The sequence below is a fragment of the Synchiropus splendidus genome, chromosome 19 (genome assembly GCF_027744825.2).
Source record: "Synchiropus splendidus isolate RoL2022-P1 chromosome 19, RoL_Sspl_1.0, whole genome shotgun sequence".
Classification (NCBI taxonomy): Eukaryota; Metazoa; Chordata; class Actinopteri; order Syngnathiformes; family Callionymidae; genus Synchiropus; species Synchiropus splendidus.
Window position 1 is genome coordinate 6,135,293 of NC_071352.1, and position 26,207 is coordinate 6,161,499.

The 26,207-nt window shown below is 44.0% G+C and overlaps 2 protein-coding genes across 3 annotated transcripts; both read right to left on the reverse strand.

Annotated features, from left to right (window-relative positions):
• Positions 1–1,067: 1,067 nt before the first annotated feature.
• slc5a11 (solute carrier family 5 member 11) lies at positions 1,068–5,868 on the reverse strand. The gene is made up of 15 exons (XM_053851707.1): positions 5,465–5,868; positions 4,969–5,040; positions 4,630–4,734; positions 4,451–4,510; positions 4,271–4,375; positions 3,742–3,847; positions 3,591–3,671; positions 3,323–3,528; positions 3,130–3,265; positions 2,955–3,062; positions 2,737–2,887; positions 2,500–2,668; positions 2,221–2,436; positions 2,001–2,154; positions 1,068–1,920 (listed from the first exon to the last, which is right to left on the reverse strand). The coding sequence occupies exons 1-15, from the start codon at positions 5,609–5,611 to the stop codon at positions 1,697–1,699; spliced, it is 2,040 nt and encodes a 679-aa protein (XP_053707682.1). The 5' UTR covers positions 5,612–5,868; the 3' UTR covers positions 1,068–1,696.
• Positions 5,869–6,058: 190 nt separating this feature from the next.
• grid2ipa (glutamate receptor, ionotropic, delta 2 (Grid2) interacting protein, a) lies at positions 6,059–25,904 on the reverse strand. Of its 2 annotated transcripts, XM_053851694.1 has the most exons (23): positions 25,579–25,904; positions 23,431–23,684; positions 23,030–23,362; positions 22,796–22,950; positions 16,621–16,896; positions 16,475–16,560; positions 16,320–16,389; positions 15,235–15,528; positions 14,709–14,860; positions 14,458–14,628; positions 14,263–14,369; positions 14,050–14,197; positions 13,236–13,561; positions 9,807–12,065; positions 9,630–9,717; positions 9,039–9,128; positions 8,754–8,950; positions 8,510–8,665; positions 8,108–8,194; positions 7,907–8,036; positions 7,720–7,838; positions 7,491–7,655; positions 6,059–7,119 (listed from the first exon to the last, which is right to left on the reverse strand). In XM_053851694.1, exons 1-23 carry the CDS (start codon positions 25,658–25,660, stop codon positions 7,039–7,041), a joined length of 5,826 nt encoding a protein of 1,941 aa, XP_053707669.1. In that variant the 5' UTR covers positions 25,661–25,904; the 3' UTR covers positions 6,059–7,038. The 2 variants fall into 2 exon arrangements, with proteins under 2 accessions (XP_053707669.1, XP_053707670.1); XM_053851695.1 differs by lacking the exons at positions 22,796–22,950; positions 23,030–23,362; positions 23,431–23,684; positions 25,579–25,904 and adding an exon at positions 21,519–21,724 and having other exon boundaries at positions 6,067–7,119.
• Positions 25,905–26,207: the final 303 nt, after the last annotated feature.

Here is a 26,207-nt window from a genome sequence, read left to right on the forward strand (position 1 = left end):
GAAGCACGTGACACCTTTTTGTTGAGAAGAAACTGATTCGACTTAGCTGTTAGTCACTCAGCAGTTCAGAACTGTGGACATTGACCATGAAGGCCACATTGTTTTTGCTTTCTAGCTTCTTTTGCCTTCATTTGGTGAAGGCAGACACGGATCATGGTAAGTACATAACTATACTGTACATCCTACATAGTTTCATCACCATCAAATTTAATCCAAATATATCATTCTTAAGGTGTCAGATGTAAGCTTAATCTGAATTTACTTTTGTTTACAGAGTCTGATTGTGAAGGATGCCTGGCAACAGTGAAAGGTATGATCACTTCTCATGTGAAGATTTAAGTGTCCGAGCAGTAGCGTGAATCAAACCTTGTTTCAGGTATAGAACGCTCCCTGAAGAATGTCCCAGAGGAGAAAAGAGATGGTGTCATTGACCATATCATGAAGGGACGTGTGTGTCGGACACTTGACTCTCCGCACATGCCTAAAGAGATATTAAGCTCATCCTGCCATCACTTGTTGGGTAAAGTCCGAGTTTATGTTGGTTGTTTTAATAGTTTGTGTGTCTTAACTGTCTGTGTGTATGACACAGGTTCCCATCATGACCACATACTGGAGGTGTTGATGGCTAAAGGTGAAAAATCTCTCACCATTAGCTTGTGCTATGAGATGTCCAAAGACTGCATTGGGGTTAAACGTCAAAGTTTTCAGGTAAGATCATTGTACTTGACATCATGACTCATCTTCCAGTCAAATTTGATTCTGCCTTTCATAAATTTTAATTCGTGAATTCCATCTTTTAGAAAGAGTATATCTGTGATTTGAATACTAATAGTATGTATTTGTGGCAGGCCTCAAAAGATTCCTTTGCGGACAGCCTTGTGGATGATCTCCTCCGTAAAAACAAGGAAAAGTTACGCGTCACCAATCCGATTCATCCGGATTCACTTCTGAAAACTAAAGATGAACTGTAACAAGAGCATTTTTGTGTTTTCAATTTTTTTTCTCTTCGAAAATATTAAGAGAATTTTATTAAAAACATTCAAGCATAACCGAGTCAGATGCCTCAACCTATTTTAGGAATAAAATTTATTTTGAATATGCCGAGTGTAATGAGTACAAACGGACAGCAGATGTCAAGGGGGCAACCCAGTTCCTTGAAGACAAATGAAAGACGTGAAGAAGAAAAAAAATTACGACAAAGGCCTGGTAAATTCGCATTTTGTCACTACTGTACAATCACATAAAATATAATTTATTCCATTGATTCGACTGCACATTCTGTTTTAAGGAACCACAGTATTCATTTTGTGCTAGTTTTATTTGGGGCTAGTCACATGACCGGATGTGCTCACTGGCCCACTAAAAATGAATGGTGAATCGTGACAATGATCAAAGCCAAAATAACCAACTGAAAGCACAAAAATCAAACAAGGTCACAAAGGGAACCAAGGCAATGTAAGGAACCAAGGTATGCGCTGTCCTATTACGCTCACGTTTTGAACAATGTTGTTTAAGCTTTACAGCTGTACTTACAATAAAGACAAAACTGAAAAAAGAAGAAAACCTTAATATTATTTCAACAACCAACAGTGACGCAATTTTGTTGTTTTACAATAACAGTTCTGTCTGATACAAGCGGAACTTGAAGAGTCACTAAAAAGTCTTTGCGGTCCATACATCAGTGATTCACTTCCTGTTAGGCCCAGTAGCCGATAATGAAGATGGTGACGCAGAGGCAGATGAGGAGGTTGATGTTCACGATCAGTCGGTGTCGAGGGTCCTCATCCAGAGTGCACACGACGGCTGGAGGCGGTGGAGCTTCACTCACTCCTTCTTTCTTCCGCTCCATCCCACACAGCCAGTAGAGAGCAGTCACCAGTCTGGAACGCTTCTTCTCGCTGGACAATGAGTCTGCAGAGTCTGACCGGATCAAAACTGTTGTCATTTTCTAGGTCAACTTTTGATACTGGTCAAGAAAAAGTATATGAACAGTGAGTCACCTGTCCAAGGATGTTTCTCTCTCTCACTGTTGCCCAGATAGTCCAAATCTGTCTGGCTGTGTTCCAGCTCCATGGCCTGACTGGTCTCCACACTGAAGACGTCACTTTTGGGCACCACCGCGTCATTTCTGGTGAACCAAGTCAGGCGGCTGATCTGTTCCAAAGACATGTTTGGGATCAGTACGTTGAATTGTTAGCAGTAATTCCAGTATAACTCCACCTGCTCTGGTCTGGGCTCCTCTGTGGCCAAACTCACTGTGACCACAATGATCAGTGTGATGACTGACAGTATGATGGAGAAGTAGAGGTAGTGGACATACTTCAGCACCGCGGGTCTGTCGTCCACCTCATAACATGGCGGCACAGGGTAGATAAAGTCCAACAACATGCGGATGCAGCCCACAAGCAGGCCGAGAGTCAGACCCCAGAAGGCCCCCTGGTGGTCGCAGACACAGACAAATCAGTATGAGGGAGAACGTTTATTTACTTCTCTTCTGACCTTTTCATTTGTCCGCTTCCAAAAGCAGCCCATGAGGAAGATGATGGAGACCGGGGGTTGCAGGAAGGTGCTGATGGACTGAATGTAGATGAACAGCTGACCCCCCTGGCTGGCCTGAACGATAGGAATCCATAGGACTGAGACGCAGACCAGAACCAGAACAAACACCCTGCAGGACAGAAAGTATAGAACCATTCATATCTGCATTTACATTTCACACAAACAGACTGTGTTTACCTTCCGACAATCATGAGCTCCCACTCCGAAGCTCTGCCTCTGAAAGTCATCCACAGGTCCATGGTGAAAATGGTGCTGGCACTGTTGAAGATGGAGGTCAGTGAAGACATTAGGGCGGCGATCATCACCGCCATCATCAGTCCGCGCAGTCCTGGAAGAGCAGGAAGCTACAGACTCAAGCAGGAAAGTCGTGACGTTCTCACCAGCAGCTGGCTCACCTGCCGGCAGCAGCTCCATGACTAGCCGGGCGTACGCCGTGTCTGAGCATCCCACCGGGTTTCCACAGATCTCCTTACACAGGTCAGGATCTGCACATGCTACATCATCTGAAGCGGGGCGGGTATATTAGCATTAGCATTGCGGTTTTAAAAAAAATCAACTGTCATTGCTTACCCGTGAAAAGAATCCTGCTGATCATTCCCGGCAACATGACGGCAAAGAAGGGTATAATCTTCAGGTAGGCTGCCAGCAGAGACCCACCTTTAGCATGAGTCAGCGTTTTGGCAGCCAGGGAACGCTGCACGATGACCTGGAAAAACACTTGCATCAGCAATATGTCCAGAGTCTTACTGCTATCTTGACTCACCTGGTCTGAGCACCAGTACCACATGGAGGGAACCGACATGCCGATGAGGACTCCTGGCCATGGCAGGTCAGAGTCCACCGGGTCCCTGAATATGTGGAAGGAGTCCTCTCTTGGGATGCCACAGGTTGAGTTGGGGTATCGGACAGCGGGTATGGCATCAAAGTACCCTGTGATCATCGCGTTCCAGCCGCCCACCTCCGCAAAGCCTTAAAAAAATGGACTGATAAATGAATTTAAGCTCAATTTAATTGACAGTGAAACAACATACTGAATCCCATGAGTGTGAGCGCCCCCACGAGCATGATAGCAGTTTGGGCGGCATCTGTATAGATGACTGCAGCCAGACCACCTGAGAGAGACCAAGCACTGATGAGACTGTGAAGAGGACGGTATCACGCTGGCTGGTTCTGAAGAGACACCTGCAACAGTGTAGAGGGCAGTGACAGCCAGCAGCAGAATCACAGCCAGGTAGATGTTCCACTGCAGTGCCAGCTGAATGAACAAGGCACCGGCGTACATGTCCACCTGAGGATGTAGGCACCGAGTTTTAAAGGTTTCTACTGGAAAGTAAAACCTTGAACACACTCATTTAGTTTGACTGTAGAATTTCAGAATGTTCGCTTGCCAGGTTAGATTATTCCATTTAGTTCTGGATCGCAAAATGTAATTTAAAAAAAATGCTTTTATTATTATTAAAGGTTAAATAATACAACAACAATACTACTACTACTACTACTAAGGGAAAAAAATCATTTACTCACTACCCCATAATGCACTACAGCAGTTAAAATCCCCAAATCACTTCAGGTTACTCATTTACACACAGAAATGTGTCAGCTCTGCTATGAGACCAAAATGGATGACCATGCTCCACCTTGAAAATAATACATTTCACGTTCATTTCAATCTTCATCTTCAAAAAGAGAGTATGTAGCTTGTTTTACGCACTGATATCTTTGTGAAGATGTAGATGAACAAGGACAGGACGGTGATGAAAAGCTGGGTTCTCCTGCCGCCAAAGCGCTTTTGCAAATACTCAGGCATTGTTGTCACCTGCAGGGGAGGAAATTGTGTAAATTATTATAAACAATATAGGCCTTTGTTTGAATGTGGTCAAAGTCATCTCACCCCCGATGCAATGTAGATAGGCAGAAAGAGCCAGCCGAGCAGCAGCACCATCAGCATGCCCTGCAGAGGGACAACACATCTGTAGTAACCCTCGATTCATCACTTCAAAGTCAATAAAAGAAACAGAATTTTATGAGAACATTTGGCAAGATAAAAGGAAAATCTGTTTTAAATCTTACATTCCATTCATAAGCAATGGCTCCAATACCTGCCGCGGCTCCCGACCCGGCCATTCCGATGAAGTGACCACTGCCAATGTTACTGGCGAACAGTGACGCCCCCACCTGGTCATGCAAAACAGTGACAAATTAAAAAAAAGAAATGCAGGATGAAAACATTAGTCATGTCATCATGTTGACAAAGTTGGTTCCTCATGTCACTAAGAGCAGGAGGTAAATTTTTTGAATAACATTATCAGTAAGTAAGTGGAAATAATACATATTATCTTGACAAAAACAGTCCAAACTCATGGTGGTCAATGATGGTTAATCTTTGGATTGCAGGAGCTTCAGACTCACCGGCCACCAAGTCATGCTCTTCCCGGCTAGGAAGTATCCATCCACTGTGCTGCGCTTGGTCCTCCACATGGACTGAAACACAATGTTGACGTCTGAAATCTTCAGCTTGTTTCCATTACAGTACACAGAGCCCAGCTACACAGAGCCAGAGGCAAGGGTCACCCTGGAGTCAATTTCTCAGAAACTATGGGTACCACAATTATATTACAATATTTCTGAAAATATATTTCAATTATTTACTTTTGAGGGACAAAAAATGCCATTAAAATTTGTATCATTATTTGGAAGAATCCAATTATAAGACCTAAAAATAGCTAATTTGCAATGAATGATGCTGCATAAATACAGGCAAAGGGCCACATGGGCCTCCCAGGCCACACTTGCCCACAGCTGGCCCAGATAATCCCAACATATTTGTTCAGAAAATGAGCTCCACAATTGGTACTAAAACTTAAAAACTGGTGCCACGACATATATCGCCGCAAATAAAACATACCCAAAAGCCAACCGCCAGCACCAGTAAGAAGTAGATCACCAGCACCACAATGTCCACCGCCGTCAAAGTTGTTTTCCCCTCCGTGGAAGGCGAAGGAGATGGAGTCACGCTGGCGCCCTGACGCGCCAAAACCTGTCTAAAATCCATCTAAAATAATGAGAATAGAGAGTGAATCTTAACAGCAGACGTCCCATGAATCATCTTGAAGATCTAAAGAACTGAAATCCTACTTACTTTTTTAATCGCCTGTCACTGTCTGATTCCAGTTGAACAGCTTTCTCCATGCAAGTAACACGGCATGTCATCAAAATCCTGAGGCAGAACCTGCAATGTTTGTCTAGAAGCTTCCGTCTGTCGCGCCAGGATCAAACTCCACTCACAGCTTCAGAAGTTAAAGGTTCACTTAGAATGTAGACATCAGAGCCGAGGATGTGTGAGGGTTCGCTTGGCCTGATAAATACTCATATGAAGCACTAAATATCCACCGTTACTGATCAAAAATACACGTTTCTCACTGGTAAATAAACTGACGAATGAGTGAAAATGATTAACAGGCTGACTCTGCACCTCAGGTTTATAACAGTGAGTGGAATGTCAACAACACACTGATAGAGAAAACTTTATTCAGCGAACGGTTCATGAGCCACCTTTTCACACTCCACTTTATCAAACAGTTCTTACATTTGATCATATTTTACAGACAGGTACAAACAGATCACAATGACTCCTCCCCAAGTTATTAGCTTTAAACATGTCGACCGATTCATAAAGTGCTTGTTCATGAAGAGGAGAGCTCGGTAATGTGTCACTGAACGTCTGTACGCAAACAGTTTTTGATTCCTCTCAGTGAAATATGAGAAAAGCCTCAGTAGTGATAGAAACTAGCATGAAAACACAAATTACCCCGCCATATTGAATGTAACTTTCAAAGCCTGCTTATCATTAAATGATATTAATAAGGTACTAACATAATACATAGCAGAATTAAATACATTAAATTATATTTTCTAATTATATGCTGCTGAAACAATATGAATGAGTAATTATAAACCAGCTGGAAACACAGTATATAAGTTCTTTTGTTTAGTCATTACTGCATGTATCTGTACACGGTGCTCGAGTGCCGCCAAAAAAGGCCTTTAAATAAAATGTATTATTAAAGTGAATCATTTACACTTCAGCTCACTATTTAGTTTAAAAAGTAACCTGCCAAATAGTGAGCTCAAAGTTGCACACTACCCCGATCTAACTTAGACTGCTAATAATCGCTTTAAAACCCAATTATTAAAGGATTCTTATCCTAGAAATATTCCAATAATATTCTATTGCTATGCTAATAATTCAACAAACTCAATTGCTTATTACATTCAGTGCGGTGGGCGCCTGTCAAGAGAATCTTAAAAGGCTTCAGATATTAGATTTATATTATATATGGACTTAATTATTCACTCTATCCCACATGTTTTACTCTCTAGTTGCTATATAATGAAAAAGAAATGTTGCATTGAAACAAGGTCAGTATAAAACTCCCTTTCATCTGCTGCAACGTCGCAGAAATAACACTTATATTTATGTTACCAGGCCAGCGGGGAGGCCATTCTTGGACTTCTGGGGCTCTTTGGGTTTTCTGCTGCCTGCTGATCGCTCAAAGCTCTCTGTAATACAAAATGAAAAATAAAAAATGGAGTCACATGGTTTAAACTCGTCCACTGAATCACTTGTATAACAGTTATGTTTCTTGAGATCAAGAGATCAACACTGGTTACATCGCTGGGGTTTGAGCCTATGACTTCCTAATCCACAGTTGCCTTTACCTGACTTGTTTTGATTATTTATTTTATATATTTCTTGTACAGTGAAAACCTACTCTTGTACAGTTAGCATTAGCCACTGGCTATATTTATTCCAAAAAATTGCAACAAATATAAGACTTTTCTCCAGTCGAGTGAAATAACAAAAAATGATTTTAAGACAAGGTAATAAAGATATTTTTAACATGGATGATCAAACACCAATTCTGTCTTACCTCAAACTTGTTGACAAATTCAGCGAAGATGCCAAAAAAGGCTTCAGGATTGGTGGCTTTACTGTCCTCTCCAAAGAAGGATGCGGTTTTCTCGAACTCTTCTATCGCTCGCTGCTGGAGGGATTCCAACGACTGCATCGCTGGGTGAGTGTTTTCCAAAAAGTTCTACACGTATTTCAAGTCAAGGTTAACATCCATGTTGTTTATGGACTATTGCAGGGAAGGATACACTCATAACTATGGAGTATCGGTCTTCAGCAGTCGCTGGGATCTTCTGGCAAGATGAGCGGACATCCTGGATGGTAGACTGGAGGTCGCTCAGATCAGACGTGACGGTCTTGTGGTTGACTGCAGAGGACATGGGCACTCTTCCAACAACAATCAGCTCATGTTCAATTGCACTGTTAGTCAATTACCTTTTGCTGCCACTGGAACCATGGTGAGATCTTTGGAGAAGTCCAGCACTTCTGGAAAATGGTGACAGAGGGACTTGACCAGGATGTGCAGAAATGTGGACTTCCCATCCACAGTTTTGGTCGTCCCCAACTACACTTATCAAAAAGACAATGAATCGCCATTAATAACAAAATACCTCCAAATACCCTCCAAAAGTATACCTCAGTGAGGAAGTTGATCTTGAAACCAGTTGTCTTGTTGTTCTTGGGTTGGCTGTTATTCAAGTAGTTTCCCATCGCTAAAACAAACTGTGGAGAGGAAACCATTGAAATACACTCATCTGTGAGGAACATGAGCATTTAAGAGGATTGTGGAGGAGAAAAATTGCAAAGGTTGGTCTGAAAATTGTTGATCCCCTTCTATTTCTATTTACTAATGGCTACAGAAAAGCATGGCTAGTCATAACCACCCATTCACAAACCAGAAGACACCACCTTCCTACACAGGGAGTGCACATGGAAGCTGTTTTCTTGTTGTGTGATGATGGTTTACAACAGCAACTAGTCTATTAGTCTATAGACAGTCCAGGTCCCAAGGACATTGTTCAGATTATTTTTTTGTACCTCCAGTATCTTAGCCAGCTTCTTGCTGGTCTTGAGCTCACAAGAAGCCCTGTAAATACAGTCGTAGGCTCCCCTTAGCTCCTCCGTCTTCTCATGCAGAGAGCACTTAAAGAGCAGGCTCTCCAAACGGACCTTGTACTCCGGTACTGATAACATCTGATGGAACAGAGATAAAGAAAATTGTTTTTAATGATCAACAAACATGAAGATAATTCCTGGTGGACCGCAGCGCACACGTCCGTACCTGGAGCACAAACTGGTCTGGCTCACTCAGTTTGCTCGGGTCATCTCGGTACTCCTCATACTTTTTCACCTCCTCTGTGTCCGGAGCGTATAGTAGCATCTGTTTGATGTGAGAAGGCTCCAGTCGATCTGAACTCATGCTCATGAGCACTTGACGCAGCTCTCCAGGGGACAGTTTTAGGTGGGCGATGAGGATCGCTGTGAAGAAGGGTCAGTACCGTTCTGATGAATACACCGGACCAAGTCATGGTTGAGTGAGAAAATCCTTATTTCTAAACGTACTTACAGGCATTATAAGCTTTTTTATGCGATAGAATTTCAATCACGTCTTTTTTCTTAAAGGATTCAGGCTGCAGAGAAGGTTCTGGAACAGTCACTGAGGAGTAAAATAGCAACATAAATAATAGAGTGGAGAGAGTGTATCAATACATATTAACCTGAAGGTCAACCAGAGTGATAGAGATAATAACCCTCACGTAAAGGCGGGCAGTTAAGTTTCCCAATGGGCCACACTGTGGGGCCGTCAAGTCAAAAGGAAGAAAAGAAATAGTCTTGAATTTTACATTATTTTTTTACTTTAATAATATTTAACTAGGAAAAATTGGAAAAAGGCATGACATTATATTAACAAAATGTGTTATTTGATAATTTATTATTTTATTTTGTACACTTTTTATTTAAAAATGTCCACCATAATCATGGATATTGGGTGTGGTGAATATATTGGTATATTGATGAACATTTTTCAGTGTCTATGTCTTTTATAGTTTTGCTTTGTCTTCATGAGGGCTGTGGTAATACAGGCAGAGGGCTGCATGTGGCCCCCTGCCCCACACCTATGGCATAGTTTGCTTCAGTTAATGCACAGTTTACTCACAGGAAGCCTTCTGTGTGCCAAAGTGCATCTCCAGATCCAGATACTTCACCATGTCATGCAGCTTCTCATAGTCAGAATTTGCTCCCAACTGCCAAAGACATCCAGAGAAAGGATTCATTTATCAAGTTTGGCTTTGAAAGAGATTGTTTGGATTGAAAATGAGATCTACAAGCTCACCTGTCCCCAGATCGTTCCCTCTGAATTTTCGACTAGCTCCCAACGCAGTTTCTTGACACTCAGGTGATGGGAGTCCATCCTGGAGAGCTTTGGTCGTGGCAAAGGTGGGGGCGAGCAGGGAGGTGGTAGGGGTGGTGGAGGAGGTGGGCCTCTGTGCTCTGTTGGGTCAGACAGAGAGTGCGGAAGGGACTGAGGCTGACTATGGCTGTGGGATTGTTTGTGGTGGGACTGGGTTGGGAGCTGGCTGTGCAGGAAGTGATGGGAGGGTTGCGACTGGGGTCGGGTAGCTTGGGTAGACGATTGGACCTGTTTTTGAGATTGATGGTGCTGTGGAACAGGCTGGAATGTGGAGAGAGTAGGCTGATGTGGTTGCAGTGGCTGGAAAGTGGACAGAAGCGTCTGGGGTCTCTGGGTCTGCTGGGGAGGGTGGATTACATGAATCTGGTGTTTAAAGTCCTGCGGTGGAGGCTGTGGTGTCATGTGCTGGATGTGATGGATCTGTGGGGTGCTTGGGTGTGTTTGTTGGATTGAGTGGGGTCTCTGGGGAGAGGGTTTGGTGGGCTTTGGGTGGTGAATTTGCGGATGCTCTTGGTTTTTTCCTTGCATTTGATGCAGACCCTTCAGACTCCTCCTGCTCTGATGCGAGTGACTCTCTCGGTTGGGCTGAGTCGGGATTGAGCCTTGTTCTTGTTGGGCTTGATGCAACAGTTCTGAAGAAGAGTGGTGGGGTTTTTGTTGGTGCAGCTGATGCACTTGATGGAGCATCTCGGTGGACGAATGGTGGGCTCGTCCTCGCTGCATCTGGGAAGCTTGATGGAGGAACTCTGTTGAGGAATGGTGAGGCTGGGTTTGTGGCATCTGGTGAGCCTGATGCAGAAGTTCCATTGAAGAGTGAAGAGCCTTGGACTGGTGCGTGTGGTGAAGCATTTCTGTTGAGGAGTATTGGCCATGGCCTTGCTGCATTTGCTGTAAAATTCCAGCAGCTGCCTGATTGACCTCTTGGAGCATTTCTGTGGAGGAATGGTGAAGTGGTACCTGGTGCAACAGGTTGAGCATCTCTGCTGAAGAATGGTGGGGCTTTTGTCTCAGACTCTGGCGGGTTTGGTAGATGCCTTCAGGATACTGGCTGGGTGGGATTGTTGGTTGGGGTGAAGGATGATGAGGGTACGGGGCTGACCGAGACTGTCTCCTTTGGAAAAGGCTCTGGGGAGTCTCCTGCTGTTGCATTTGATGCATCAGAAAGAGAGGATGGTTCATATTGTGATGCGTGGGCTCAGGTGATGGAAGTGGCGGTAAGGACTGGTGAAGATGTTGAAGCGGTAGAGGGGAGTGGGCTTTCTGTTGGGTGGGCTGTACGGGCATTGAGTGGTGGCTTTGGTAGAGCTGCTGCATTTGTTGCTCCTCAAAAGCTTGCTGTTCTTCGAAAGCATTTTGCTCTTGGTACATCTGCAGCTCGTGAAATGCCCTCTGCTCATTGTAGGCTTGTCGTTGCTCATAAGCCTTTTGTTCCATGAAAGCCTGATGCTGTTGATAGGCTTGTCTCTCTTGGTAGCTTTGCTGCTCTTTCTGCATACAGTGTTCCTCAAAAGCTTTCTGCTCTTCAAATGCCCGTTGCTCCTTGTAAGCTTGCCTCTCTTTAAACAGCTGCTCCTCATAGGCCTGTTGCTGCTTCTGTTGATACGCTTGCTCTTGAAGTAGCTGCTTTTCTTCGAAGGCATTGCGCTCCATGTACATGAGCCTTTCATTGTAGGCTTTTTGGTCACCATACAGGGGTCTTTCCTGGGAGGCGTGTTGCTGTTGCAGTGCTTTCAACTCTTGAATTGTGGCATGGGCTTGGAGTTCCTCTTTTGTTGGGAGCACTTTATGAAGCGACAGGCGCTTCGTTGGCTGATTACTCCGCGGGGGAGGTGGTGGTGGGGGGCCGGATTTACGGCGGATGGGCACATACGCCCTTGGTGATTGTTCCGGGGTGTAGCTCACTGTTTGCTTCTGGGGTTGTGAAGGTGCTGAGGGAGACTTGTCGTTGAATTGCACGGGTGGAGGAGGTGGAGGAGACATAGGAGGCGGAGGAATGTGGTCAGAGGAGGAGGAATAGGTAAGGGAGGAGGCGTTCTCTTCACCTAGACTGCTCTGGACATCACTGGGGCTGCTGAGATCTGGAGCCACGAGTCCGCCACTCTCTTCCTCTTCCACCCCAAAGTCTTCATCATTATCATCATCATCTTCTTCCTCATCCGGTAATCCCATCTGCACAACATCCTGGCATTAACACCAATATATTTCATTAGCTTCGTAGGCCAAGTGTCAAAACAACTGTGTTTATTAAAAAAAAAACTTCTGATTTCATCAGTGGATTTTTTTGTATTTACGGGACAGCAATAGAAACCCTCCAGTGATGTACATCAGTATTTTTCAACCTTTTTCAAGCTGGTTCATTGAAAAAATCCCAAGGCTCACCACCAAAAGAACCTTGGCCAAAGTGCACTTGTGCTTGAAGTCCTATAGAAAATCCCAATTAATTTGTGGAAAAACTGTAGCACCTGACAATTGGATGTTATTTTGTCATTATATTTGCAGAAACAAACAGCAGAAAATCTATTTGTTTCAAATATGTCCAGAGGGGTGGGCAATATGGCAAAATATATAATGATTTAGTTATTTATTTATTTACTTGAAATAACTTTCGATTTTATCACTTCACTTTTGCATGATTTTATTGTAGTTTTGAGTTTCCAGACAAATCCTTAGCATTCTTTCCCTGAACTTGTTTCATATAAACAATTGTTCTTTCTGTCGTCACATTTTGGAGCTCAGTTATTTTGTTGTGCATTTAGATTTTCGCCAACTTTTAAATCACAAAGCAAACTTTGACAGTCCATGATTATCAATTAAGTTTCGGAGTGAGACGTCACGTTAGCCGTTAGCTCTGTTAGCTCTGTTAGCTCAGCGGTGCAGACAGTCTGACAAGGATCCCTCCCTCCCTCCATGGTTCTGTGGTGAAAGTGTGTGGTCAAGTTAGAGGCGCATCAGGTTTAAAAACAGCAGGTTGCACATGTGAGCGGCTTCTTCGCTGTGAGTGTGTGGGAACAGAGGCGCCGCGCACCACAGCAGCGCTGCTTTGACTGACGACAGATCATCGCATCAACACACTGTAGCTCTACAGTACAGTGTATAGAAAGTCAGCGAATTCATGTGATCTCCTCACGTTCAATTAGAACGTCAACACGTTCTAACTGTCAGGATTTAATGTCATCATATCGCCAACCTCTATCTCCAGACACATGAGGTGAAACTGGATCATTTTCCCGCGGCACACCTGACACTCTGTCATGGCACACCAGTGTCCCACGGCAACCCGGTTGAAAAACGCTGATCTACATGGTAATGACAATGTCAAGTTGTTATTCCACAATAAAACTGTGATGTTACCTCCTCATAATCGTTCTCAGGGGTCAAGAAATCGTCAACCAAGGAGACTCTTTGCCCCAGCTGTTCACTCAGTGAATCCAGGAAGCGATCAGTGTCTTCAGACCTCGGCGGCTTCGAGAAAGTGTAGCGACGCTTGTTGTTTTGGTGCAGCGGAGGACTAGAAGGGAAGTCGTTGGGCTCCGGGGATGAATGTGGGGGGCTGTCCAGGCTAATGTAGGGGTTGGAATCTCCGCTTGCCTGACTTGTCAACCCCGACTGATAGTACTGAGATTGAGGGGGACTTGGAAGAGGCTCGGGCCAAGACGCTGGGGGACCTTTACGACTTCCTGCAACCAAGAAACTTGTAAATACTTTGGCAGTGTCCTGGAATGAATTCATATACCCTCCAGGTTTCATGAGACTTCACTGAGCTGACATACTGTGACTGACTTAATTAAATATTGGATTACTCAGCACATTTTCACTTCATAGATCTTCACACGTCCACAAAATGATATCAAACATATGTTTGAAAAATAACTCTCATTTTACTGAGCCTACAAAACACTCTCTGAAGTGCTGCCAAGACATCAAACAATACTCAACTAATGTGCATAAATTACAATAATGAACTTTAAGACATGAATTATACTCAACTGCTCCACTTTAAGATTTGGAACACACACTTTTTTCACAGAAATATTATAAATTATGAGGCTACTGATGGCCTCGCATGACCATCCCACTTCTTAACTGAGGTTGACTGATTCCTATATTACTTTTAAACCATGACACCACAATAACATCAATGTTAAACCGACTGACATTCAGTCACCTGCATTTGACTGTATCGTTGGGGAAGCTGTGCGAGAGTGAGGCTCCAGATCCAGCAAACTTTCATGACCAGGTGGTGGGCGGGTCTTCAGGGATTTGGATCTCTTGGACGTGTACATGTTCTCTAGCTCAGCATAGACTGCTGAGAGCTGAAATGATTTTAAAAAATACTTCAGAATAGTCCTTTTTTGTCAGAGGTCTAGTTGGTACGTACATTGGTAAGGTTATTTGGAGTTTCGGGAAGAGAAGTTCCATCTCCGGATTGTCTTTCTCCAGGAGTCAACCTCATCCCAGACTCTAGCACAGAGTCTGAACGCATGCCTGATGAACATATATTTTTTTGTATTATAATGGACATGTTCAGCAATATGATTTAACTAGTGAAGATGAGAGGAGAGAATTCCAGCACCCATTCCCAAATGTGTACCGATGACCAGATCGTCCGAGCTCCGTCCCCGGACACTGCTCCTGTACGTCGTTCCCGTCACCCTCATCGAGCTGCTGCGACGGTGAGGCTCTGGAGCGACCTCCGGCTCTGGCGGAGGTGGTGGAGGGGGCGGAGGTGGAGGAGGCGGCGGCACTGAAGCATACAGTACAGATGTTCACTCCAAATGGAGATCCAGATGGTTCGTCCTTGTTAATCTAAGAGCAGAAACCCACCCGGCGCTTTGTAGCCGAGGAATCTGGAGATCTTGCTCTGGCAGTGCTCCTGCTCTTCATACGTCAGCAGCTGGTAGACAAACTGCCAGATCACTTGTTTGGCGGGAGTGTCCAACACCGGGAACACATCCACGATCAGGGTGTCAACGTTCCTGTTTCCACATCGACCCAAACAAAAGCAGGGGATTTACTGACATAATATACATTCCCGACATAACTGATCATTCTGACCCCAAAATATTAATGTGCAGCAAAAACATAAATAATTCAGCTACTTGCTGTGCTGTGTATGTGCTACACCCCAAACTAGTTTGACAGAACTTCCAGTGCCTCTGAGGGACTCATGAATTATTAACAACTTTGCATGAAAACTTTAATCCTCCACGAGTTCCAGAGCTGATACCAAAGTTTAGAGACATAATTCTCTTTTTTATTGAGACCACAGCACCACACTGGTCTTCAGTCACCACTCTGGTCATTACACAGGGGCCTTTGCACACTACAGTTCTTTCACTGTTACACTCACCTGTGTTGGAAGAAGTTCTCCAGAGCTTTGCAGATGATATACCTCTCCTGGATGGTTAGCAGGTGCTCCAGCTGCTGCCCAAAAGTGCGGCCCTGAACCCTGATGCTGGCTGGAAGGATTTCTGCCACCCACTGAAGAGAGCTGATGACCGGGGACCGGGCACGTTCGGTGGGGACACCACCTGCCAGGTCTGGCTCTGACTGAGCAAAAGCAGCTGCGCCATCCTCCACCACCAAGGTGGGCATTGCTCCACTGCCCTGGAGCATAGAGACCACCTTTTCATGGGAGGACGTCCTACAGCAGGGGGGAGTCAGATGACCAGGTCATTAATACTCCTCAGAAGTTAAAATACTACTAATAATAATAAGTTAATTACGATTAATTCATTGCCACAAATTTAATTTAATTCAATTAAATTTCTTATAGAAATATTTTCAAGACATTAAAAGAGCTTTAGTTTAAATACGGTGACATAGAAACTAGTGGTGGGAGTTTAACAAGTTAATTGCGATTAATTAATTAATCGTAATTACACGTTAAAATATTTTAATTGCATTTGATGGTTTTAATTTAATGTAACAGTTTGCAGGAGTTCCTGGTCCACTGATCACACTGATGCACAAGACACGTGGCAGCTAGGATGATAACATCAACAACAAACATGGAGGAATCCCTGAACAAAAGCAAACAAAAGCATCTGTTTGCTTTTATTCAGGGAGGTTTTTCGCTACACAATGGCCAGGGTTTCCTCTACTCTGAATGTACTTGAAATTCTTATAAAATTGAAATTCTTATACAAATATTGTCAAGACATTAAAAGAGCTTTAGTTTAAATAATATATATGAATATAGCCACCATCGTGATTTATTGTGTTATGATTAAACTGATGCAAAATAAACAATGTATGTATGGGTCCATCATTTGATTCAGTAATATACCAAATTCATTCCAATAGAAAAATGTGGCTTCTTGTGGCAAACATTTTAATACCATTAAACTGCAATTCATTGAGATTAATTAATCACAAATTCTCTACTTTTTTTATCGAATCCCACCCCATAATGATAATGTTTCACTGCTTCACCTCATGTCCAGACCATTAAGAAACAGGATGCGGTCTCCTGGTTTGAGACCAGCCTTGTCTGCTGGACTTCCTGCAGAAGAAAATGAAGCAACTATAATGACAGTTAAGTTGCATAACTACCTCACTATTACTTAGTGACAAGTACCAAAACTCACCAGGGACCACAGAGTCGATCCAGACCGGAGCATGACCTCTGAGAGTAAACCCAAAACTCATGTTTCCCTTGCAAACTCTCACCGTCCTAGAAGTGGGACATGGACCCATCAAACACTGCAGCAACTGGACACAATACATGACTCACCTGCAGTTGACTGTGGAGCCGCTGGAGTGTCCAGCGATCAGAGAGGTCGTCTTACGCATGCCTCGTGCTGGTGGGGTCACACCTTCCTCTGCGTGGGTACGAGGGACAGAACTGGCCCGCGTGGAGACCAGGAGGCGTTCGGGATGATCCTCGCTGCGGCTGCGGCGGAGGTGAGCACGACTGGGGTCACTGAAGCTCCGCCCCTTCAGTCTGCTCATCAGACTCTGGGAAACCACCTCGTCAAAACGCTCCCGGTGCTTTTTGGGGATGAAGATTCTGGGAAACATCACAGACCCATCAATGATCTGAGTGCAAAACTAAACTCCAGGCCGATACGGCTGTGCAACTATTGAAATAAAGAGCTGCAGGTCTCTGCTGGTCTCTGAAAGAATCCATCTTGCAGACGACCGCAGGCTGAATCTGAATTCCTCCACCGACAAGATCCACATAATTGGAACAAAAATAGTTCAATCATCGTCTCAGGGGAGGACTGAGGCAGGTAGAAAAGATGGGTCCAACAATAGCGTCCGTGTGCGATAAGATGTGCACAGCATTCACAAAGAAGTGTTCAGCGGCTAATGAGAGGGAGAACTACAACCACAACTTCACACAAGGAAGCAGACGCACCAGCAACACACTTCTTTAGACCTTCACAAACTCATACTTTGGATTGTGCTCCATTTCCTTCACTATAATAAGTTGGGCCTGTCTCCAGTGAGGAAGGTTATTCATCATTTTTAGGACAGGATTTACAGAATCAGCCCCAGTCAGGATGGTTTTCTGTCTGGTGACCACAAGATGAGGATCTAGTATTGGGGGTCTTGTTCATAAATAAATTCTGTCTCCATTCCCGCCCTCGTCTATCATTAGCCCCTCTCCTCCTCGACAACACTGAAGAAGTCTCAAAGTTTCATCACTATCAAACACCGTTATTGATCAGAAGGTTCACAGCTTTTACTCTCCTGGCTCGCTTTGAAGAATTCATTGTTTCTACTCTTCCGCTCCTCTTGTGAATTGCATTCAAAGTTCGGGGTTGCTTTATTTGTGTTGTAGAAACAAAGTTACTAATAAATGATGATGTTTATTTATTTACTGTGATTCATTTCTCTTCTCATTTATGCACCTAAAATAAAGGAGCCACACAACAGCATCAACCTTGTGCTTCTCTGTTCTTCTTAGACCTTCCCTTGCTTGAATCCTTTGGTCTTTCCGATCATCTCAGTGAGATTCGATCCAATGTTCATCCTTAGATTCAACTTTCTTCCTACCATCCTTGGTTCTTCCTTGCACCTCCCCTTCGATTCATCCTTACAAGCCCTTCCACACACTTCCTCCTGACATCTTCTCACCTTGTTTTTCCCTACGTCCATCGATGGGACCATCCTTTCATTCTTCCTTGGCTTTCTGCCAGGCAACCTTGAGTTCTTCCTCGGGTTCTACTTACATCCATCCTTGTTTATCATTGTTAATGCCCTTCCATACATTCATCTTGCTCACAATATTCTATATTCCATCAGATCCAGTGCATTCATAGCACTTATCCTTGTCGAGTCCCGCATCCATCCATTCCTTCTGGTACTCATTTCATCTTTCCACGTCTCTACCTTTCCTTCTTCCATCTCGCCTTCACTTCTACTTGTATTCCCAGCATGTTATTGTCACACGGCAAATGAGATGATAAAGCAAGAAGAGCGTGATGAGATGAAAGTGTGGCATCTTTCTGGGCCAGGGTCAGGTGACACGTGACTGCTGGATCTGCCATGATGGAGCTATGTAGGCCAAAGAAGCGAAACACAAACACAGTGGCTCAGGACAAAAGACAAGTTACTGTTACTAGAGTCCTTAGAACGGAGACCAAATTTTACGACCATCAATGGATTACAAAAGAAAGTTTTCCTGCTCCTGCTGCTGAACTGCTAAACTTTCAGATGCCCTCGATTAGAAGGAGGACGAAAAAAGTCTATAATTGGGACCGGAGGAGGTGAATCGAGGACACTGCTCACAGAGGAATGATATCAGCTTCTCTGCATGAGCCACGCTTGTGATCAGCTGGAGCCAAACATGAATTGGCAGACACAAAGAGTGGCTCAACATCCAGCACCTCTGATACGCGGGAGAGACGGCAAGTTGCAGCGCTAACAGCTCAGATACTGTACAACTCAAACAAGATGACTCAGAGGTACCGTACCGAAAGGGTTTGGAGAGGGTCCGATCTCTTCCCATGACTTCTCAGGGGGTCTCCTGGAGCTCTTAGCTCAGCTCACCGACACAAAAAACTCTCCTGTTTTGCTCGGTCGCCATGTAGTCTCCGGTGACGGACGAAGATAAACAATAAGCAAGTGTTTCCGTCAAGATCAGGAAGCAGAAGAAAACACCAAAGATGTCCACACAGAATCCCAGTCGGTCACTAAGGTCAAAGGTAGCTCATGGTCCTCTTAGTCATAGACTCGTTCATCATTCGGCTGAGAAGTAATGAGTGATCTTCTCTCAGTGGAGGTGGAAAGACAGAGAGAGATGAAAAGAGGAGGGAGAGAAATGTGGAGACGCGAGGAGTCCCGGCGGAGATCCACAGGCAGGTCAGCCCAACCAGAGTGTTGGAGCCTACCGACATTTTTGCAAGTCATTATTGATGGTGAATTTTTCATTGTTTAACATGCCACTTTCTAAGCTATTGACCTTCGACTACAGCACCAAACCATTGCCCAATGCAAAACACCAACCAGGAAGAAGATCTCTGTGTGACCAGCCGCTCCTGATTCTGCAGGGCTTTCCTTAACTGTAAAAGCCATATCAGGACTATATTCAAAATCAGATGCAAGTTCAGACTTTACCTGGCTCTTGTCACAGCCATCATTTTTAAAGTGTACTCTGAAGTACAGTGGAGAAGCTGTGGGCCATTTTAGTACCTGCTATGCACAACAACAAAACAACATGTCCCACAACAGCACTTTCATGTTTTCCCTTTGCCAGGCGAAATAGAGCAGTTCAAGTCGTACTGACAAGCGCATCAGAAACCTAAAAGAGAATTTATTAAAAGAAGTAGGCTGCTTAAAAATAGAACGCCTCCTGTGGGAGGGCGCGGCAAATCGGCGAGGGGGACAGAAGCAGACGGAGCACAGCCACGGCCAGCTGGTCAACTCCGAGAGAAGAAAGACACCTGAACTCTGACGCCGTGCGAGGTGGGACGGCGACTTGTGTGGGCGTGTCGGTCTTATTGAAGAAGCGAAGGGTTGGCAGAATGAGGGGAAACAGAAATAGAGGGGGACCAACTGAAAACGGTCTTGCTGACAATGCAAAAATAAGGAGCCTACAATGCGGTATATGAACTCATGTTTACACAAATGTCATCAGAAAGTTATGAATTTAGCACTGTTTTGTTTCGCTGCAATAAAATTGGAAACTTTCCCACAGACACACTACTTTTATTTTACTTTACAGTCACTATTTTTGTTTGTAATTTACTTGTTTGCTACTTTATCTAAATTGAAATTCTCGATATTTATATATATATATATATTTTTTTACTGTAGATATTAATTTAATAATATAATTCTATACTAAATTTTCCTTCATATTCATTGTTTATTAGTTTTTAAGGTTACACTGCACCCATTTATGCACAATTACAAATGCATACAAGTGCATACATTTGAAACACATTAAAAGAGATGCAGTTTCAACCCATACAATTGTTCTCAGGTTTCATAACTAAGATTTGCTCTGATATTGAAAAAATGTAAATTAATTGCAGTTAATGTGCCAAGAATTTTGCACCTCCAAAGACTTGCGTAGTTGATGGTTTGTCCATCAATGCTCCTCAGTTAGCCAAGGTCTGGGCCCAGTGTTAAGAGGCCTACACTTCCCTTTCTGCAGCGAACCATTTCATGTCTTCTGGGCACAGGAATTCTGAGGTGTTCCAGGGTCAACATAGGCACTACCTCCTCAGTGTCCAGCTCTGGTCCTTCTCCAAGTTGATCATTCCAAGAACACCTCAGCAGGGAGGAGTCCAAGAGCCACTAGACCAGTGCTTCTCAAGTGGGCGCCTGTGACCTTGGGGAACATACTTTTTGCCATGCTAGAATAAAGTGTTATTGCACGTCCTTTTTTATTTTTATTTTTTATTTCAGGCAAATTGATGCACTTTAGGTCTTTTCTGTTACAATGTTAATAAAGTTATTCTTTATTGTAAGTTGATCTATATTACTTTGTTTCTTTTCTTTTCTTTAATGCTAGCAAGGATACAATGTTATGCAGAGATGTACTGAGAAGAACCACTGCCCTAGACTAAGTCCTCACGTGTCATGTGTTTCTAAAAAGGAGCCAACATTTGGAGAACACTCTCCGTAACTCTTCTTTCAGTCAACAGCCAAAGCACCTGACGTGAGGAATGTAGATCGACTGTAGTCTTCTAGCTCAGCTCAGCTTTATGAGAACCATGGTCTCAGACCAAGAGACTCTGATCCAAATTGGGCAGCACCACGCCATCTATACTGAAACCCTCTCTGCCCTGTCCATGAAGATTCCATATCACCAAAATATTGACTCTGGCAAGCACTTGTTTTTGCTTCTAACAAATCAACCGCCACAAATGGAGACCATTATATCCTCTTAATGATCTAAAACCTCTGCTGTAAAGCAGTAAACACCGTCAGGACGTTAAATGTGTTTGTGTGGAAGTGAGCAGCACAGACTGAGGAGTCATTATTTTAGTGCGGAACATTAGTCTCACCACCAAAGTCCCTCACAGTAGCTGCATAATTGATGATGCTCTGCTGCGAGATATAAACAATGTAGAGAGCGTGCTTCAAAAAAAAAAAAAAAAAAAGATTGACACCAATGATCATGCTGCACTTTGAGCACCATGTTGAAAATGAATAGGAATAGGATTTTTCACTCACCTGATGCAGCAGTTCATTATCCAGCTTTATACTTGGGTGTGTGAGTGAAGGAAACTGGTGAGTGCATGATTGTGTTCTGTGTTCCTGCGAGCTCAACAGCCAACAGCACACTGGCTGTGACGGCTCGCAGCTCGGGGAAGAGGCGGGAAGAAAGGGAATCCAGTGATGTGATGCACACATACGGAGAGTGTATCAAAAGGACGCTGACAGAGAGAATTGGGAAAAGCAGGAAGTCGTGAGGAAGAGACTGAGGGGATGATGGCAAAAAATGCTACTGAGAGAATTGCTGCAGCTGCACAGCATAGAGGCTCAAAGGAGTTTTGTGACCCTTATAATACATTTTTTACATCATAAATGCTCAATAAAACTATATATATATATATATATATATATATATATATATATATATATATATATATATATATATATATATATATATATATATATATATATAATATAAAGCTCTATATATATATATATATATATATATATAGTTATTAATGTTATATGAAATATAAATCATGATTCAGGGGGAGATGACACATCTGAGCAAAGCACTCAGAAGGTAGCTGAACACATGACTCACTTCTGATATGAACTTTGACATTCATGACATTTACTCTGCTGGAAATGTCAGATGGTTAATAATTGATGTAAAATGTATGTGTTCAAATGGCCATCAGGGACATTAATATATTCTTCCAGCTCGTCGGGTCAAACTCTAAAAAAATGTTCTTTTTCTAACTTCAAGACACTTCAGAATTTTACATGATAATTTTAGCATAGTTTAGTATTAGTATATCTTAATTGATTGCAATTCAACACAGTTAAACAAAAAATAAATCAGATGTTTGATAGAATTCACACGCATATAAATAGAAATATTCCACATATCTCCAAAAATATTCATTGATTTGTTTATACACACATATTTCTATTGAAGGTCTGTTTATAATACATGCCTCTTGTTTCAGAATATAAGTGCTGCTTCATTTATAATTCATTTTCCCTCCTGTTTTACTTTACATTTAAAAATAAGGTCATTCATGTCATGTTCTTTCTTTTGACTTTTTTTTTGTTTTTATTGATATTAAGAAACAAAATACAACTTTATTTCAATGGCACTGGGCCCCTAACAGTCCCAGTACATCATGTTCATAACAGTATATAGTGACCTAAAGAATCGTGTGTTGCTGAATGAGCATACAGAAGTACACACCTCACACAGCTATGGACTGAGTGTATGCTGAAACCAAAGTGCTCTCCAAGAGTGTCACCTGACGCTGTCTATGAGCTGCTGATGCTCCTCCGTGATCAAGATGTCGGGCAGCGCCTCGGCCAGACTCTCCACATCCCTCTCCGCGGCATACTGCTTCAACACCTTAAACAGATGCTCCTTTACATCTGGCTCCTCCCCCAACACCTCCTCCACCTGAGAGCACGAGACGTGGGCGTCAGACTGAAAACTGAATCTTAAGAAGTCGATTGCTCATGTCTACTCTCAATGTCACCTTCTTGTTGAACTCCATGGCCTTGTGAGCGCGGTTGTCCCGGACGCTGTCCCCGCTCTGGGACAGAACCCTCATGCTGCTGCTGAGCCGTTTGGGTCTGCGGGCCATGCTGAGGACGCCCAGGCGGAGGGGGCGACCCTGAGCCGCCTTGATCATGGCGGCCGCCGTTTCATGGTGCTTCACTGGGATGCCGTTGACCTCCATGACATAGTCCCCAGCTTTGAGGCCACTGCGACCAGCCGGACCGTTGGGGACACACTCCTCCACCATCAGAGGGCTGTCGCCGACGATCGTGAAGCCGAAACGACCATCGGGGCTGGGTGTGATGTCAATCTGACCATGGAGTATAAACACCATCATAAAAATGAATTTTACAATAGAAAAGGAAAGCGGAAACTGACCTGCTCTAGCCGGGAGACCACTCCGATGCTGGGCGGGACGGTCTTGAGGGTCTGAGCCAGAGCGACCAGGGCCGGCGTGCTGAGGTTGGTGACATCCTGGCCCTCGATGTCCACCACCTGGTCGCCAGGCTGGAGGCCGGCCAGAAAGGCACTGCTGCCCTCCACCACCGACAGGATGTAGCTGGGGCCAGTGCCGCCCAGTCGGAAACCAAACGCCTCCGGCCAGTTCTGGTTGGTGGCTGGAAGGCCGAGGTCTGCAGAAGATTGGAGAACGGTTTGGACTCTCAGCATCATCTTGTTCAGTGTTTTTCAACTGGGGTGTGACGGCAGATTACTGTGCCCTGAGAGACAGTCAGGTGTGCTGTGGGAGAATGATCCAGTATCACCTCATTTGTCTGGAGAATGAGATGGGCAATATGATGACATTAAATCATGACAATTAGAACGTCAAAGTCAATGCGCGGCGCTCCTCTTCCCACACACTCGCAGTGAAGAAGCCGCTCACATGCGCAACTTCCTGATGTTTTTAAGCCTGATGCGCCTGTAACTTGACCACACACTTTCACCACAGAACCATGGAGGGAGGGAGGGATCCTTGTTGGAGCCGCAACGCCAAAGACTGTCTGCACCGCCAAGCTAACTGAGCTAACGTGACGTCTCAGTTCAAAACATTGTTGATACTCGTGGACTGTCAAAGTTTGCTTTGTGTTTAAAGTGTTTTAAAGTTGCCGAAAAACTAAATGCACAGCAAAATAAATGTGCTCCAAAATGTAATGTGAGCAAGAGTAATTGTCTTTATGAAGCAAGTTCAGGCAAAGAATTCGAAGGATTTGTGTGGAAACAATATACAACAAAATCATGCAAAAGAGAAGTGATAAAATCAAAAGTTATTTCAAGTAAGTAAGTAAATAAATAAATCATGATTCTTCATATTGCTCGTCCCGTGGACACATTTGAAACAAATAAATTTTCTGCAATTTGTTTCTGCAAATAGCCCGGAAAAATAACAACTGTTTGTCTGTATCTACAGTTTTTAATAAATAAATAGGGATTTTCTATTGGACTTTAAGCACAAGTGCGCTTTGGCCGAGGCGGGTTGGTGGTGTGCCTCTGCATTTTTTTCAAAAAAGGTTAAAAAAACACTGATCTTCCAAGTTAAGTAAAGAAAACCTTGAGCACTGTGAGATAATAAACGGGCTGAGAAATGGAGGTCAGAATGTCCATTTGGTTTAAATAGGACACCTGAGTGAGATGCCGACTCTGGCAGCAGGCGGCTGCTCCACTTTACAAAGTCATTAAAAGAAGAAGTGTTTTGATGCTACTGTACGAACAAAGACAAAATTCCACATAAGCCATCCCTTTTCCCTGCAGGAGAAGAGTGGAGTAAAGAAGGTTACTTGCTGTTGTGCATCAATTTCACTGTAGCGTATGCACAACAACAGAAGCAACAACAATAATAACAATATGAACAATAATTCTTTCAGTTGGTGCCCTTTTTTTCCTGCACCCCACTCATAAGTCATGTCGTCTCCATGACAACGGCTCCTAGGTTTGTCCCAATGGGACTTGAACACGTCACCAGGTTGGTGTCTATGCGCCCAATATTTAATAGTTAATAGGGAGGTACAGCTGACACGTTGAAAGGAAAACAGGGATATTAAGTGAGGCCATGTTGTCGACTCTGCTAATTTTAGGGTTTTGTCTTTGTTGACGGTGGGTGGATCCATGTTATCCCCCAAAATTAGGATATACTGTGTATCCAAAAAAGTCAGCAAGAGAAGAGAGAGAGGAGAACAACAAAGGACGGGGGATCGGGAAGGAAATGCACCGACAGGAAGAGCGGGAAAATGTTTAAATATTCTGTGTGTGAACAGCAAAAGTAATTTAGCAGCCGATTTGTTATAAAGCCTTTGTCATGGATTATCACCTCTGGCAGTAGAGAGGAGACATGGGAGTCCTGAAAGAATCGCTAAGTGAACTTCACAGTGCGAGAGTGAGGCAGGAGGCTAAATATTTATGACATTTACATCAGATTGAGACAAGAGACCCGCTGATTTCTGCTCTGTTTTTCAGACATCCACTTCTCTGTGTGCCCCAAATAGACTCTGAGATATTGTTGAGGAAATATGAATAATAAGTCAGACTCACAGAAATCTTTGGCTGCACTCCGGGTTCCAGACTTGCTCTGGCGAAGGGAGAAGCGACCCTTCCTGCTCAGGAAACGCCTCATCCTTGCCCGGCTTGCGGCAGGACACGTCCCTGCCAGTGTCTCCTCACCCCCAGCTGGGGGGCCACCGCAGCCGAGGAGTGTCCTTCGACCCCCTCCAGCTGCTCCTCAGCTCGAAAATCTCTGCGAGCAAGGAAAGCAGCACCTCTTAAGTCACATATGTGGAGGATGTAGGCCACTGAAGCACCCCCAGAGCAAGAGGCGAAAAAAGACAGTCAGGTGTTCCATCCTGAGCCTGTGGTCCAGCCTCAGCCCAGGACCGAACCCAATGGCAGAGCGATGATCATGAAACTGGGACACACTGGTCTAGAAATGGTTCTTTGGTGGAAAAGGTACCGCAAAGCCCCATTTTTCTATAAATACATATCCCTCTCTCTCTTTCTGCGGCTGCTCGTGCGGATGGGGGCCTCTCGGAGGGCCGAGGAGTGACCCAAAAAACTGAGAGATGTAGCAGCAAGGGACGTCGCTCCGATTATAGACACCGTGATAACCTCAGCAGTGGAGCGCCAGGTGGAGATGTTGCCATGCTCAAGGTGACAAGTGCAGAGAA